At 36.8% G+C, this 16,727-nt stretch overlaps 3 protein-coding genes and 1 non-coding gene across 5 annotated transcripts; 2 read left to right on the forward strand and 2 right to left on the reverse strand.

Moving 5' to 3' along the window:
- Nucleotides 1-2,294: 2,294 nt before the first annotated feature.
- LOC120211356 (glycosyl hydrolase 5 family protein-like) lies at nucleotides 2,295-4,060 on the reverse strand. Its single transcript, XM_039209905.1, has 3 exons — nucleotides 3,693-4,060; nucleotides 2,827-3,598; nucleotides 2,295-2,728 (listed from the first exon to the last, which is right to left on the reverse strand). The coding sequence occupies exons 1-3, from the start codon at nucleotides 4,041-4,043 to the stop codon at nucleotides 2,295-2,297; spliced, it is 1,557 nt and encodes a 518-aa protein (XP_039065836.1). The 5' UTR covers nucleotides 4,044-4,060.
- A 2,329-nt stretch (nucleotides 4,061-6,389) lies between these two features.
- Nucleotides 6,390-6,538, reverse strand: LOC120211578. The gene has a single exon (XR_005524615.1). It is a non-coding gene; the product is annotated as a small nucleolar RNA snoR137 (small nucleolar RNA).
- Nucleotides 6,539-9,788: 3,250 nt separating this feature from the next.
- LOC120211546 lies at nucleotides 9,789-10,555 on the forward strand. Its single transcript, XM_039210057.1, has 3 exons — nucleotides 9,789-10,027; nucleotides 10,167-10,242; nucleotides 10,320-10,555. Exons 1-3 carry the CDS (start codon nucleotides 9,923-9,925, stop codon nucleotides 10,367-10,369), a joined length of 231 nt encoding a protein of 76 aa, XP_039065988.1. The 5' UTR covers nucleotides 9,789-9,922; the 3' UTR covers nucleotides 10,370-10,555.
- A 104-nt stretch (nucleotides 10,556-10,659) lies between these two features.
- Nucleotides 10,660-13,838, forward strand: LOC120211545 (vignain-like). Of its 2 annotated transcripts, XM_039210055.1 has the most exons (6): nucleotides 10,660-11,490; nucleotides 12,039-12,191; nucleotides 12,298-12,798; nucleotides 12,909-13,141; nucleotides 13,221-13,361; nucleotides 13,442-13,705. In XM_039210055.1, the coding sequence occupies exons 3-6, from the start codon at nucleotides 12,357-12,359 to the stop codon at nucleotides 13,703-13,705; spliced, it is 1,080 nt and encodes a 359-aa protein (XP_039065986.1). In that variant the 5' UTR covers nucleotides 10,660-11,490; nucleotides 12,039-12,191; nucleotides 12,298-12,356. The 2 variants fall into 2 exon arrangements, with proteins under 2 accessions (XP_039065986.1, XP_039065987.1); XM_039210056.1 differs by having other exon boundaries at nucleotides 11,088-11,490; nucleotides 12,039-12,798; nucleotides 13,442-13,838.
- Nucleotides 13,839-16,727: the final 2,889 nt, after the last annotated feature.

Raw genomic sequence — 16,727 nt, forward strand, 5'->3', positions numbered from 1 at the left:
CACACAAATTTGATTTCAAAACCCATTGGATTTCTAAACCCAAAGATTAAATCCATTAAATTTCTAAACCCAGAGATTGAATCCATAGCAAAAAAGTGTAACGGACATGACATGAGAAGTGGGTGTAACCGTAAGAGAAAACTACCTTGTTGTTGGAAGAGTGAAGCACTAGTGTGTCGGTGGTGGTGGTGGTGTGGTGAGGGAACTAGTGGTGTCGGAAGCATAAGCAATAACAAGTCAAAGGGTTAAAACAAAAATTAAACCATTTCATTAGCGTGTCACATCATCAAATCGTTAAATTATTAGCGACTGATTAGAGTATTTGACCACATCTTAATTAAACCGAAACGAAAGTGACCACATCTTAATTAAAACGAAACGAAAGTGACTACGAATTAACTTTTTTGAATCGAGTGACCATATGTTTAAAAAATGAAACAAAAGTGGCCAATTTTATAGTTTTCCCTTTACAATATTAACCGAAGGTGGCATCAGAACGAACAATATCAAGTATATATTCCGAACAATCATAAGAGAAATAAATAACGGATCGAATGGAGGCAACCCAACGAACGAGGGTGTCGGCTGCAACATTCTCTGATCGCCGGACATTTCAAAGATGGATGTGGTCATTTTTGTCGAGCATTCGTCGCGCTTCAACGACGTCCACTTCATTCTGAAATCAAGCGCCTCTCAGGAAGAAGACGAATTTCATGAATGAAATGGTTGCTACGATTTCATGTAGCCCATGACTAGACTCACCTTATCTAAATTTTGGGGAAAAATATATTTAACATATAATTATTATATCGCACGTATATTTTAAACAATTCTCATAAGTATTATTATTATTATTTACATATAATATGAAAAAAATAATGTTGTGGCCTCGAGTCACAAATATATTGTCTTTCAATGTATTTTACTTTTAATAACCTAAAGTTAGATTTGAATTCTGATTTAATTGTCAGATTATATTAATTATATTGACTAATCTCGTTTATATTTTAGGGATATGTGATAAATTTTATTTTCGGTTGTTAAAATTATATTTTTATACTATTAACTATGTTGATGATAGAATTGTGGCGGTGACAACTTTCGACGACTTACTCTGGGTGGAGAGTCGGTGGGATCCTAAAAGATAGTTATATCTCTCTAAAATAATTCTTCTTTCATAATTTTAAACTTTAAAACCTACCCAATATTTATAGAGTCAAATATTTAGTCACCAAGAAACATAAGTTTATAATACTTCGTACTAAAATAAATATTTACTGGCGATTGGGAATGGAGTGAATTGGGTTGGGAGGGTCACCCTTACCACTGCAGTATCCGATCCAGATTAGTTAATCAATAGATCGGACACCAGTGGTTATACAAAAATAAATATTTACTATTTAAATAAATGAATTACAACTATAATTAACGTAAAAATTCATCTTAATTTTTTAATTAAATTTTGAGTTGATATCCAACAATATCGTTTTAGTCATAGAAAGTTGCTAAATGCAATAAATCTCAAAATTATACATGAAAATTGGTCAAGTGTATAAACTTTGAATTTTTGTACAATTATGTACTTGAACTTTTGATTTGGTTGAATTTTAACAAACATGTAAGACTATTGTGATGTAATACCATTTGACGTTTTTACAAGTTGGGTGTATTCACTGTCGTTAAGAGGTGGTTTTTATTTGAAGGTCTTTAGTTGGGAAATTTTCTCATCGATTCCCAAGAATCAAAGGTCGGTAGGATGTAGAGGAGTTTTAAGATCTTCTTGTAGAGTCATGATCGCCTTGATCTGTAGGCAAATCTCAGTTGTTCGTTTCCAGAGTATGCAAGTGTTAAAGAGGTGAAGTAGCTCTATTTGAGTAACTGAAGGGGGGAACAAGAGAAGGCGGTTTCTCGAGGAATCGTATATCAAGCTCGGAAAGGCGATCGGGTCTTTGGCCAGTTTCGACTCCAAGGAAGGTCCCTCTCCTCAATTACCGGGAGAGATTAAGACTGAAATATTGAATGATTTGAACACAGGTCTGTAGCATATACCGTGAGGCATAAAAATCTTGGTCGTGTACGCTTGAATAAAATTCGATTTGGCTCGAATTATTTTCTTTTTCTTTTGATTTATTCAGGTGAAGTTGCTTGAGTTTAACTTTGAGTTTTGATTAATCTATGTAAAAGAGAAAACAATTGCCTTTATTGATAAAATTAACTGGATCTTGTATGATCGCTACCTATCTAATTCCTATTCATTCGAAACAAATAAAACTAAAACCAGACGCTCGATAGAACTAAACGCTTGTGCTGCTCCTTGTGCTATCCACGAGTTTGAACCATTGGCTCGAAGGGTCGCATGTGTTGTCTTTATTTATACATTTGCAACTGCTTGTGATGATAGTGTTGTCCGACGCTACGTCGAGACAAACGGATTTGCCATCCCTGAGTTTAGCCGAGAGATGCATCTTGGAATCTGATATCATTTCCCACTTCGAATTCGAGCTGGTGCAGAAGATGCCGAGCTTCGCCGATGTCCCGGATTCGTCAGCTTGTAAACATAAATGTGTCCTTGTTGCTAGTAAAGTCTTATGGGGGGAATAACTCCAAGCGTAGGACTCGGAGCAGGGACCTAACCGCAACCGGTGGGCGAATGGTTTCCTTGTGATACAGAGCCCCGTTAAGGGGTGGAAGATAACTTTGTGCGGTTTGGCTTCCGACAAACCTGGACCTGCATATGTCGTTGCGGAATAGTAAAAGATTTGCATCAAATTTTTGGTTGACATCATCAATCTCGAATAAAACAAAAACTAATATACGTCGACTTACCTCGGAAAGGAGCTTGGAGACCTGAAATTCTTTGTATAAAGCTCGAATTTCTGGGTGCGCACCAGTTATAATCCAAGACTCCGTAGTACTCGTTTAACCCGACAACTCCTGCTCTCACATAGTAGCTCCCGGTGAGTGTCCACAAGGCCCAATCCAGGTCAAGCTCAGCTGCCACGCCAAAGAAGCAATTCAAGTACCTATTGCCATTGACATTGGCTCCTGTTTGGTCGATCCCGAACTCGCTAATGAACAACGGGTATCCTTGATCAACCAAATACCCAGACGTCTTCAACATGTAAGTCGCAACTCTGCCACAAACTTCGTTTGGGTTTCCGGTCACCCATGTTCGCGGCCCATCGGAGAATCCATACCAATGCGCCTCGAATACTAGTTTCCCACTGAACGTGAGTTTTACGAATTGAGTCTTGATGAATGACAAGTCTCTGTCAAAATCAAATCCAGAAAGTATAACGAGGACATCCGGGTTTGCCGAGTGCACTGCTTCGGCTCCTTTCTGCATGTACTTGTACCAGTCGTTGACGTTCTGTTTCGGGCCTCTTAGCTCGTTCCTCAAGCTCATGCCGACTACGTTGGTGACACCGTTGAATAAGGTGGCCATCCGAGTCAGCCCGGTGATCCATTGATCCGGGTTGAAGTACTTGTCACCGAAGAAACCGTTATCGTCTAAATTATTGCAGCACCAACCGGGTTTGCTGATGTGATTGTCAAGTATGACCATCAAATTGTTTTCCCCTAAGCTTGACACCACTGCCTGGAATATAAACACCAATTAATAATTGAATGGCGTAGATTAAGTTTGAGACGTTTATTCAATTGTAATAGGAGAGTTGAAAAATATGTGATACCTGGTAAGCTTTGATGAGGGGAACATCGATGATGGAAGGGTTGTTGGCTTGAATTCCAGCGATGGATTCAACGAAACCGAGTCGTTGAAACGACTGTCTAACCGTAAGTGATGCTAAGGAGTCATTGGTGATCAGATAGACCGGCCAAGTGTACCTGACGCAGTTGAATCCCATGGACGCAATCCGTTTGGCGATCGTATCCATAGGCTGCTTGCTGAGCCCTTCGGCAACCATCAGTTCCGAGTGAGCTGACCAGTTCACGCACGCCAGCTTTACACGTCGTCCTCCCTCATCAACAATCCAACGTGAATTCGTTGACAAGGGCAGGGGCATGACGATGGGAGAGAACATGAAGAGGAGGAGAATAGCCGAGGAAACAAAACTTGCCATACTGCTTTTGTTTCGACTTTGAAGGAGAATAGACGTTGAAGGAGAAGTTACTTGGGTGGCTTGTTTATATAGTGGTGTACGTGTATCCATAACAAAAGTAGAGACCTATTCTAATTACACTTGTTAATTACAAAAGCACAGCCCTATTCTAATTCTAATTAAACTCTAACATATCTATTTATTAAGATATATTATCTGTAATCATAAAAGATTGATTTGGACATCCCAAAACGGGATAAGTACACAGTTCAACTCCGACCACCTTGGAATAAAATATTAATTTGGTTTTGCACTTTACTGTTTATTGTACATCTATTGTTTGGTTCAATGATAACATCTGCTGTTTACTCTTTAATTTATGTGCTCTTCAATTCATACTTTTGGTTTTTCGCTGTTGGATAGTGTATTATTCATTTCGTCGTTTACAAGATATGCTTAAAATTCGACGTTTAATAACCAAGTTATCGTGAAATAAACACCTTTAAAATAAGTTTAACAGCCTTGCTCTCTACTAACCCGACAAAAGAGGGCGTGTTTTATTTTTTGTTCGACACGGATTTCAGATCGTACCAGAAAATCCATAGCTTAATCATCTTGCTTCAAACAAAAAACCAGTCCAAAATAAACGAGAAGAACAATGTATAAGAAATGATGGCAAAAATTGTAGAATAAGATGACATATTGTTCTTAATTTCGGTGGAATTTCCGAATCAGTTTCACTCCTAGGGAGTGGGCCTGGTCATACATTCTCTTACTTACGTTGATGGCAGTCGTGGTCTGAGGCATGTGGCTCATAAAAAGTTTCTGATACAATCTTTTTCCGATTGATTATGAAGTCGTCCGCCGTTGTTAAACTACCGTTTTATATAGTTTAAAAATGTCGACACAATGCTCCCTTACGTCTACCGGTGGGCGAATGGTTTCCTTGTGATACAGAGCCCCGTTAAGGGGTGGAAGATAAATTTGTGCAGTTTGCCTTCCGGCAAACCTGGACCCGCATATGTCGTTGCAGAATAACAAAAGATTTGCATCAAATTTTCGGTTGACATCATCAATCTCGAATAAAAAGAAACTAATATACGTCACTTACCTAGGAAAGGAGCTTGGAGAGCTGAAATTCTTTGTATGAAGCTCGAATTTCTGGGTGCACACCAGTTATAATCCAAGACTCCGTAGTTCTCGTTTAACCCCACAACTCCTGCTCTCACATAGTAGCTCCCGGTGAGTGTCCACAAGGCCCAATCCAGGTCGAGCTCAGCTGCCACGCCCAAGAAGCAATTCAAGTACCTATTGCCATTGACATTGGCTCCTGTTTGGTCGATCCCAAACTCGCCCAAGGTCACGAGATCGTCTCGGTAGTTGATTTGAGGCCTGCAACTATTTATGATATAGTCTATGGTCCAAACAACATAGGCATGTTGACGCCATTTTCATCCAGCATTTAGTTTTATTTTATTTTCGAAATGCATAGAATTAGATTCCAGTTGATTTGATCAATAAATTCAATTATTTACTAGAAAAAAACAGTATTCAATTCAAAGAATCGGTTGGCCTAAACAAAACATTTGAATTGAGATCTTAGATAGACCAGCATGGATGATGTAAGCAAAGATCCCCGACATACCAAAATCAGATTCTAACCCTGAAATTAGCATTCAATTGATGATTGAGGTCAAATTCAATCCCCTCACGGAGAAGCAAAAAATAGATTCCTATCCTCATGTTAACTTACAGCCACAATTTGATGCGTATATACAGGCAAAAGTAGTATGATCTCGACGAGTTGATTTAAAAGGAACACTACTGGTGATTTCCGAGTAGAGGTGAGGCAAGGCTCGGCCATTTCAACTGGCTCTTCAAAACTTGTTCGACACTGGTTGTTCAAATCCATAGCAAAATGTTTTAGATGGATGACAAGTCAGCCTTTCTCTGTTTTGAATTTAGAATATAGCAAAATGTGTCTTCGTGCATGTTTGTAAGTGCACAAATATATATATTCCAACTCCTGCTTTTTTATTGATGAAATGGAAACAGGGGTTTACTTAATCCATCATAACAACAAAATTGGACCATAAATTACTCTACTGGGAACTAATCATAACAACAAAATTAGACCAAGTGTATGATACCTGTGAGATTTCATTCTCCACCTTTTTGACTATAATGGATTTTATTTTTACTTAAAAATACTTATTTTGATGCATTTCCCCTTGAAGAAATAAAGTTGAATTTCATAGACAAGAGAATTATGAAAAGATCCAGAATCCAATAGATTTGAAAACAAAAACAGGAGGAGAATCAACTAATAAATATACCAGGAGACAGGTAGCGCAATGCTTGCAAGTAAATAAACGCACAGCGCTGTTTAAAATTGGCTAAAAATGAATTAATCTATGCTTCGGAAACATGAACGTCCCTCACTGAAAATCTGAGAGCGTTCACCAGTAAGAAGCAACTTAAAACACACATAAAAGACGAGAAAATCAAATTGCAGAAACAAATTTTTGAAGAACAGATCTGATTGATATTTGAGCTTTTTTTAAAAAAAAATGGCAGATCCAACACATTACAAGCTACAATTCGCAGTGAAAGCGTGTAGCGTGCGGGATTTTTAAAATGAATCGTTGGAGATGAAGGTGATTTACGCTTTCGTTGACGCGCCCTTTGGGATTCTGATAACTTATAACAGCCACTGAAGAACGCAACGCCTAAAGCGATTGAATTGGAAAAAAAAGATTGAAACAAAATCAGAGATAACATCAAGAGGATTGAGCCATAATTTGAAGGGCAGAGTTCGCGTTGCGGGGCAGCAAATTGATGTGTGAAACGCGAAGGGTGGACTTTTATAGTGGTGGTTGGGAAACTGAAAATCATAAGAGTTCGTTTGGTTCACATAATATAAGATTACTAATGAGAATAAAAGATTACTAGGGAATATAATTACTAGGAATGTTGTATTTTGTGTTTGGTTGATTTAGCAGGAATGTAATATTACTGTGTTTGGTTAAAGGAATAAAAGATTATTGAAATATATAATTGACCAAATTGTCCTTATTATATATTTATTTTTTTAACTAGTTGAAAAATATTTATATATTTTATTTAAAATATTTAAATTCATAAAATTTATATAAATTTTTTTACAAAATTAAAAATATAAAAAGGTTTAATGAAAGGGTAAAATTTTATTTTAACTCTTGAACTTCATATAAAATTTTAATTATAGCTTTTTTTGTAAATCTAAAATAGTTTAAGAATAAATTTGTAATTTAACATTCGTAGAATTTTTATTATTCAATGATAGAATAAGAATATTTTTGAAGAAGAAAAATTTAAGGGCATTTTAATCCAAAACGCCGGTAATCCAACAATACCTAAGGAAAGTGAGGTAATGACATTCCCGATAATATACCCAAAAAAATCTACTATTAGTAATGAAAGATTACCGGTAATAAAATTATCGGCCAACCAAACGGGACAATGTGGATTTCATTCCCATGATAATCCTATATTCTCTCAACCAAACACATCCTAATTGTTTCCAAAAAGCAATTAATCTTGAGTTTACTTAACGGATCGCATGATGGGCCCAGAATTAAAAAGTTCTGGGCTCTTGAGGCAAAATAGGAAATTGATGTAAAAGTAGAAAAAATAGGGTAAAATAAATAAATGAGATTCCTACTATAGGCATTGTTTTTTTAGTACCTTAATTATTCAAAGTTGTAAAATAGCTCTTTAATTATAGGAGACTATGTTGTTTAATCTTGACTTTTAAAAGTTATAAAATTGTCATTCAACTATTCATATGTTCTAAGCTCGTTCTTTTTTTGTTAAAGAATTGGAAGTTGTATTTTATGAATCGAATATTCGTTTACATTATTTCGTACAACTAATGTTTATCATATCATGTCGTCGAACTAATTCTTAAAAGCAACGACTATGTCAATAAATAACATTAACAACTATGTCAATATTGATGTATCCAAGCACATCATATTTATGTCAATGCATTTATGATTGTTAACAGTTGAACGATTGGTTTATTATAAAGAGAAAATAACCTCATTGACCAAAAATGCTTTATAATATACGATTTTAACCAACTTTTTTTGGATTTGCCAAAATGACCAACTAAATCGCAATGCGATCGATAATTCGTAACGCGATCTCCGGTATCGCAAATCAGTTTCCAGATTCGCAACGCGAACTTCGACTATCGCAATGCGAACTTGGACTATCGCAATGCGAATATGTAAATCGCAATGCGATAGTCGAAGTTCGCATTGCGATAGTCGACTATCGCATTGCGATTTACATATTCGCATTGCGATAGTCCAAGTTCGCGTTGCGATTTATTCCAAATTCGCAACGACTGGTGGTATTGCATTTGTTTCTTAATAATTTTCTCTAAAAAGATAGTATTCGCGCGGACGTGTCGAAGACACGTATGACCACGACCACGACCACGACCACGACCACGACCACTACCCGACCCGAGACGGACGGCGGCGGCGACAGCGCTCGAGAGTCCCCCTTGTTCTCTATCACTCAACAAGGAAGTGGGAAAGCCAAGCCTTAAATACCATTCCCAATAGTGTTTCCAATACTATGTGGGATTGAGCATTACCAACACTTGTTTCCAATACAATGTGATTATTCAAGAAACAATTAACAATCATGCACCTTAAAACAACTGAATCAGCAACCAATTGCATTAGTATTATACGATTAAATATGTCATAATTAAAAGTCAATCTACAATCAATCGCGATTATTGCAATTTTAAGCAAAACATTCAAAAATAATATCACTATTTAAGGCTCAATCCCACATAGTATTGGGAACAAGTGTTGGTAATGCTCAATCCCACATAGTATTGGAAACACTATTGGGAATGGTATTTAAGGCTTGGCTTTCCCACTTCCTTGTTGAGTGATAGAGAACAAGGGGGACTCTCGGCCGCCGCCGCCGTCCGTCTCGGGTCAGGTCGGGTCGTGGTCGTGGTCGTGGTAATACGTGTCTTCGACACGTCCGCGCGAATACTATCTTTTTAGAGAAAATTCTTAAGAAACAAATGCAATACCACCAGTCGTTGCGATTTTGGACTATCGCAACGAATTTGGAATAAATCGCAACGCGAATTTCGACTATCGAATTGCGATTTACATATTCGCATTGCGATAGTCGACTATCGCATTGCGATTTACATATTCGCATTGCGATAGTCCAAGTTCGCAAGTTCGCATTGCGATAGTCGAAGTTCGCGTTGCGATAGTCCAAGTTCGCATTGCGACAGTCGACTATCGCATTGCGATTTACATATTCGCATTGCGATAGTCCAAGTTCGCATTGCGATAGTCGAAGTTCGTATTGCGATAGTCGAAGTTCGCATTGCGATAGTCGAAGTTCGCGTTGCGAATCTGGAAACTGATTTGCGATATCGGAGATCGCGTTGCGAATTATCGATCACATTGCGATTTAGTTGGTCATTTTGACAAATCCAAAAAAAGTTGATTAAAATCATATATTATAAGGCATTTTTGGTCACTGAGGTTATTTTCTCTATTATAAAACAATAATATTAATAATTGTCTCATTATTTTTAAAATTCAAGTATTAAAAACAAAAAAAAATTATTAATACTCAAATAATCATTTATGCAGTTCACCTTTAATTAATACACATAGGATGGTCTACTGATCATGCGGCGTCGTCTAGCAATTCGGATCTTTAAGTAAAGCATTGAATGTCGATTTAGGAACTGGGTGATCAAAATTTGCTGAGAATCCTAGCCTCGAAAGACCAGTCCGAGCAGCCGGTGAAGCGGAGAAGACAAAGAAATGGTGAGAGTAGCCACTTACTTCGCGATGTCATTAGGCGCCTTCGTTTTCTGGCAATCGATGGAAAAAGTCCACGTTTGGATCGCCCTCCATCAAGACGAGAAGGTCCAGCAAAACCCCTTTTCTTTCATTTCGATTTTTAAATAAATGTTTTTGATTTGTTATTGTAGATTGATTAAAATTTGAGGGGAAAAAACCCTAGATTGTTTCATTATTATGTTTTGGCATGCTGTTGTGCTTGCAGAAAGAGAGATTGGAAAGCGAAGCGGAGATTAGGAGAATGAGGGAAGAGCTGCTTCAGCAAGCCAAGCTGAATAAGCGTCTCGCCTAAATTCTGCGTTTCAAGTCTTTGACTTGTTCTTGTCATTTTGTTTTAGCTCCGATTTGTTTTAATTTAGTCTCGGTGGAATTGTGGCGAAGAACCATAATAGTTTCCTTTTAAAATGAGCTGGATAAGATAACCCCATGATATGCCCATGGACGAATTGTTGTTTCCTTCTATGAATGCCGATCTGTTTGAAATTGATGAGTTTTCTGTTTGTTTTGTGCTTCTCAAATGTTCATTTGTTATGATAAAGATGAATTGGGAAATGATGAATTCCATTACATTGGTTATTGAATGCATTTCGTTCCTAATTTTGTAGGACTTTGACTGTCGCTCTTTCTTGTGGGATGAGTGAGAATCAGAGTCTAGTTTTTGTTTTCAGATGAAGTCTTAACTTATTCAAAGTATGATAGGGGGGAAGAAAAAAATTTGTACATTCTTTTGCTACCTTACTAGCTGACCTGTTGCTCTGAGTTTTCATTTTTTTTAAGTCTTCGTGTCCGACACATATGCGGACATCATTATGTCGATATAATCCCAAATATATGAAAAAAAAACTTCTCAAGGAGTTGAACATTATTATGTCAGTCAGATGCTCTAATTCAACACTTATATCCGAGTCTGAGTGATTTAGCTTGATGATATTTGATAATGTACACCACCTTCCTACTCCAACTTGATTTTTCAGTCTTTAGTCCTTACCTGAAACTAGCCAGCTGTTTTTGTTGGCCACCAGTTCTTTTCCATTTTCATGCAGGTAGTATTTGAATGTTTAGACACGACAAATTCTACAAAGCAAATATTACTTTATTTGATATGGGGTATGTTATATTTAATCAAAGGCTTACGGATACTCTTAAGTCTAGCCTGAAAAGTACACGTAAATAAATACTTGAGTTTCTTAATGTTGTCATCTTTTGATGTTGTTTGTTATAGACTTATAGTCGAGCGTCAGAGATCAGATCTTGCCTAAAAACACATTTATATTGGCATTATCGTACCTAGGTCTGTTTTTAAGATATTGAAAACACTTTCTGATATAACAATCATATTCTCTGTTAGACGTGTGGTATTACCGTCAACAACTTTGCCATACTAATTTTGTTCATTGTGAACGATTAATGGGTTACTACCTTGCTAACATGTTTAGACAAAGCATACCTTGCTGGTGCAGAATCTGCTAAGAACTTGCTAGTTCGTTTTTGTTTAAGCAGTTCGTACCAACTGCTAAAACCAGACTGTTGTAAGTTCACTTCTAAGCATTCTTTTCAAGGCAATCTTTTAGAATTCATTTTCGATCTTGAGCCATGTACCTTTTTTACCATCGTGATGTCTGTATAGGCATTGGATTTTGTTATGTCTTCTTTCAAAGCTAACTAACCTCGTGTTGCTTCTTGGCATGCTCTACCATGTATTTTGACCGTTGCGAAGTAGATGTGTTTCAGACTTTCAGTCATTGATCTCTATTTGTTTATTATAGCAATGAAATGCCTTGGATATGCATGGATCAGTCCTTGGATATCACTCTAAAGAATATATTCTTATTTTCCTACCAATGTTCGATTAAGTGGTATGAGATAAAAATGAGTGGTAACTAGTAAGCTTTTGAATGTATGCTCTTTCTGATGAAAATAACAGATGTGCTGCACATTCCCTGCATAATATCATTTTTTCTGCTCTTCACTACTATCCAAATGTTACATATGAGTATCACGTGTATATGCAACGCGTATAAATTTCAGATCTTCGGAAGAAAAGTTGTGGCAGCTTTTAAGCATTGTTTATCTCCAGGACTTGCAAGAAATCATGATCTGAATCGACTGGCAACCACCAAGTACGTAATCAACTTGTCTGCTACGAACAAGTTAAAGCAAAGGCAGCGTGGGTTAGCATGTAATTGTGGTATTTACACACAAAAGTGTAATAAACTGCCTATCAAAACAGGTGCAAATTTGTTTTCTTCAAAATCTGTGTATCCTTTTTACCTTAATTTCTGCTTAAAGTTTTGTAAAGTTAAGATGCCAACACCCTACCTTTATTACCATAAAAGGGCACGCTTCCATCTCTGGACAAACAAGGAATTAAATCTTCGTAGAGGATTCACCTAATATGGATATGTGGAAATTAATAGTGGTTGTGTTTTCCTTGGCTCTGGCCTTTTGGCTAGCCGAGAGCTTCGATTATCATGAGAGTGATTTGGCTTCGGAAGAGAGCCTGTGGGATTTGTATGAGAGATGGAGGAGCCACCATACAATCTCCCGTGACGCAAAGGAGAAGCAAAAGCGTTTCAATGTGTTCAAGGAGAATCTGAAACACATCCACAACGTGAACCAGATGGACAGGCCTTATAAGTTGAAACTGAACAAGTTTGCAGATATGACAAACTATGAGTTCATGAGTACAAGGAGCTCGAAGATTAGCCATTACCGGATGTTACATGGTCCGAGGCGGATGACTGATTTCCAGCACTGCGAAGTTGACAACCTTCCTCAGTCCATTGATTGGAGGAAGAAAGGAGCAGTTACTGGTATCAAGGACCAAGGCAAATGTGGTAAGGAATGGTTATTATCATTTAATGTCTATTTAAATTCAACAGACACTTCACAAATCAACACAAATCACATGTTGATCTGAAGTAACTCGAGGTCATTGATGTTGCAGGAAGCTGTTGGGCATTTTCAACTGTAGTTGCAGTGGAGGGTGTAAACAAAATCAAAACGGGGGAGCTTGTTAATTTATCTGAACAAGAGCTAGTTGATTGTGATAAGGAGAACCAAGGATGTGATGGAGGATTGATGGAACAAGCATTCGAGTTCATCAAGCAAAGTGATGGACTAACTACTGAGAAAATCTACCCATACGAAGCCAAAGACGAGTCCTGTGACTCGGCCAAGGTAACAAAAGAAAGCTCTTAATACTGTTTATATACATATATGATGATGAGTTTGAATATGCCTGGATGCCGATTTTCAGTTGAATGGTCCTGTGGTGATCATTGATGGCTATGAAATGGTACCAGAAAAGGATGAGAAAGCTCTGATGAAAGCTGTTGCAAAACAACCTGTGTCTATTGCTATAGATGCCGGTGGCAAGGATTTCCAGTTCTACTCGGAGGTAATAGAAATCTTCAAACCATAAAACTGATAAAGATTAAATTACACGGTTTGGGACCGATTTACGTATTTGTTCGGCAGGGCATATTCATTGGAGACTGTGGCACGGAGCTGAACCATGGGGTGGCAGTGGTAGGCTACGGCGCAACTCATGACGGGACAAAGTACTGGATTGTGAAGAACTCGTGGGGCGAAGACTGGGGAGAAAAGGGTTACATAAGGATGCGACGAGACGTCGAAGCTCAAGAAGGCCTTTGTGGTTTAACCTTGGAAGCCTCTTACCCTGTCAAGTTGCATTCCAACAACGATAGGAAAGCTTCCCAACAGGCCAAGGATGAACTCTGAATTCAGCACATCGTTTTGCTGGTCAAGTTTGTTATAGATGCTGCAGTGAGTGATGTTGCAGTGTTATGGTATACAAGTTAGGTGTTTTACTATGTTATGTTGTTGTGAAATGCTTTGAAATGATAATAAAACTTGATAGCTAAATTTTATATAATTCTTTTTAAATTTTATGTCATTTTTTTTCTTCTATCAAATTCGATTGAACTCCAATTTGAACCAAAAATTTTCAATATTATATATATACATACGTATATAAAACTCGAAGTCAATAACAGTTTTATGCAATTAATCACATGTAAAATCATAAATAGAGCAAATAGGCTTTTCTCAAATAGAATAGAAAGTCTTAATTTATGATTTTATTATTAAATTATATTCATACCAACAATTGGTTGGTCTAGTGGGATGAAACACTAGATCCCTTAAGTAAGATCAGGAGTCTGAATCTTGACATTTGTGAATGGAGCAAGCTAGGTGGGGATGGTCGCTCTCGCCTATGTAGTACCGGATTCGGGTTAGTTGATCAGCAGATCAGAATAGTTATAAAAATGAGATTATAAAAAATTTAATGGGTAAACTATGCATTTAGTACTTAAACTATCAATTTTGGTCCGTTTTAGTACCTAAACTTCCAATTTTTTCAAAATCATACCTAAAGTTTAATTTTTTGTTTCATTTTAGTACCTCATCGTTAAAAACTTAGAGTGTTTAGTACTTCAACTATAAGTTTTGGTCAGTTTTAGTATCTAAGCTTTCAATTTTTTTTAAAAAAATAACGTTAAAATTTGAATTGGGGTACTAAAATGAAACAAAAATTAAACTTTGGGTCTGATTTTGAAAAAATTAAAAGTTTGTATACTAAAATGGACCAAACTGATAATTTAGGTAATAAACACGGAATTTACCCAAAATATCAAATACTCTCAATTGTCAGAGTATTTGAACACTTTTCAGAATATTTGTTTCAAAGACACTCAATCATTTAACAACGAATTGAAATCTATGGTGATAATAATCACCTCTTTAACCAGTGATATAGTTTGGTTCGCGCAATTATGAATTGAAGTTAACTAACTATTGTTTGAGAAACTTTGATTATAAGAACATTGTTATACCATTAATAAATATATATCAACATAATTCGTCGGAAATTTTATCTATCATTATCGACAAACTATCCTACTCTTACGCTTATGACTTAAGGGACAAGACAATAATCTTATCATTCTTCTCCAACACTTGCATTGTCCATCATAATGAAGAAATTTTTTAATCAATACATGTGATGTTATTAATAGGGTGACGTGGCACATATAGAAAAACAGCATGTTCACTATTATACGATCATTAGCAAATTTTAATGGATAATGATTTAACTAAAGCATATTTGTCATGTGGTGAAAGGATTCGCCCATGTGCCATAGCCGTCATAGCAATTTGTTTGTTTTGCAGACGCCGATTGACACGTGTTTGATTGGTTTTTAATATATATCCATCTAAGTTATCGTGTAATGATTTGGCTAAATAAATTCATTTTTTAAAACGTGAAAATATTATAAATAATTAACATTTTCACAATTTTAATCATAGTTTATCACTAAATTAAAATAAAATATTTAAATCTTTATTCTTGAAATGATAACATGTCCATGAAAATTGTCTTAGTACTTACATGGCAGTGATACATGCATGCATCCTTGTCCCTAAGATCTGTCTAGGTGATCGAGTTATCATGTTTACTAGAACATTTTCGAAAATCGAACATGCGTTATCCCCGACATCATGATCTAAAGTGTCTACATTTGCACGAACCAAATTATCTATATGGTTAAAAGAATCGTTATTGTTCTAAGAGAATATAAGTTTGAGCACTAACGACTGTAAAGATGGTTAAATATTTATTATCAAATAGTTGAGAGTAATCACCTTAACTTAATAAAAAAAACATCTCCCTTTGTTTACACGTAACCTTGAACGTAAATAGAAAATACTAATAAATTGTTTAAGTTATATGAAAATTTTTAAAAAAAATTTAGGAAGGTGATCGCTCACTCCCCGTGAATCCCTCAGTCCATCCCGGCATGCATCCTCTTCATAGTTTAACCAAGGGCCAACCACCATGAAAACGACAAACCCTAGCTAGAGTCTGCAACTTTTTCTTTGGGGAATGCCAATGTTGATTGAGCTGGAAAATTAAGGTCCACCCAAAGCTTACAATATATCCTTGTATTGAATAAGGTAAGTTGGAGAAAGAACAATCCAGGGTGTTTTCATTATTATTTTTTTGAGAGTAATGAAAGGTGGTTGCATGTTAATTGAGTTGGAGAACATGCTGAAAGCAAACTACCCCCATTTAAGTACACACTAACACTTGGCTATTTCTTATTCATTCCTCCCCATTCCCTTGCACACCTTCCATGAAACTCCCCATTTATGTGTTCCCCCTCACCCCTTTCGTGTTGTCCTTATATGTGATCATTCCTTCAATGCCCCCATCACCGGTCGAAAGCATGCCCGAGTTCGATATTTCATTGGTAAAGCGCCGTTCGAGGCGTAGGAGGTCCGTTTCGATGAAGAGGGGGGAGCGGATAGACGTTCGTAAAAGGGGTTCGAATCCGTTCTGGAGGAAGGTAGAGGCGTTGAAGGAGCTGATTCCGGATAGGGAAGCCGTGGATTTGGACGGTCTGTTCAGGGAGACGGCTGAGTATATTACGTGTCTGCAAATGAGGGTCAAGGTGATGAGGATTATGGTGGAAGTTTTGACAGGTTCTGATGAGTGATGATATTCATTTGTAAAGGCTGATGATGATATTCATGTTCTTTCATTTTTCTCTTTTATGTTGTTCAATAGTAATACGAGTTTGTTTTCATTATAAATATGGGGATATGGATTTATGTGGTTAAGATTTACTTGTAGCCTTGATCATTTTGTTTGTGTGGATATGAATTCGAATTGAATTTGAAAATATTTTATACGTTTTAAGGTTTTATCTTGACTAATCCGGATCGACCGGCATCCCAC

The sequence above is a fragment of the Hibiscus syriacus genome, unplaced genomic scaffold (genome assembly GCF_006381635.1).
Source record: "Hibiscus syriacus cultivar Baekdansim isolate YM2019G1 unplaced genomic scaffold, ASM638163v2 tig00109972_pilon, whole genome shotgun sequence".
Classification (NCBI taxonomy): Eukaryota; Viridiplantae; Streptophyta; class Magnoliopsida; order Malvales; family Malvaceae; genus Hibiscus; species Hibiscus syriacus.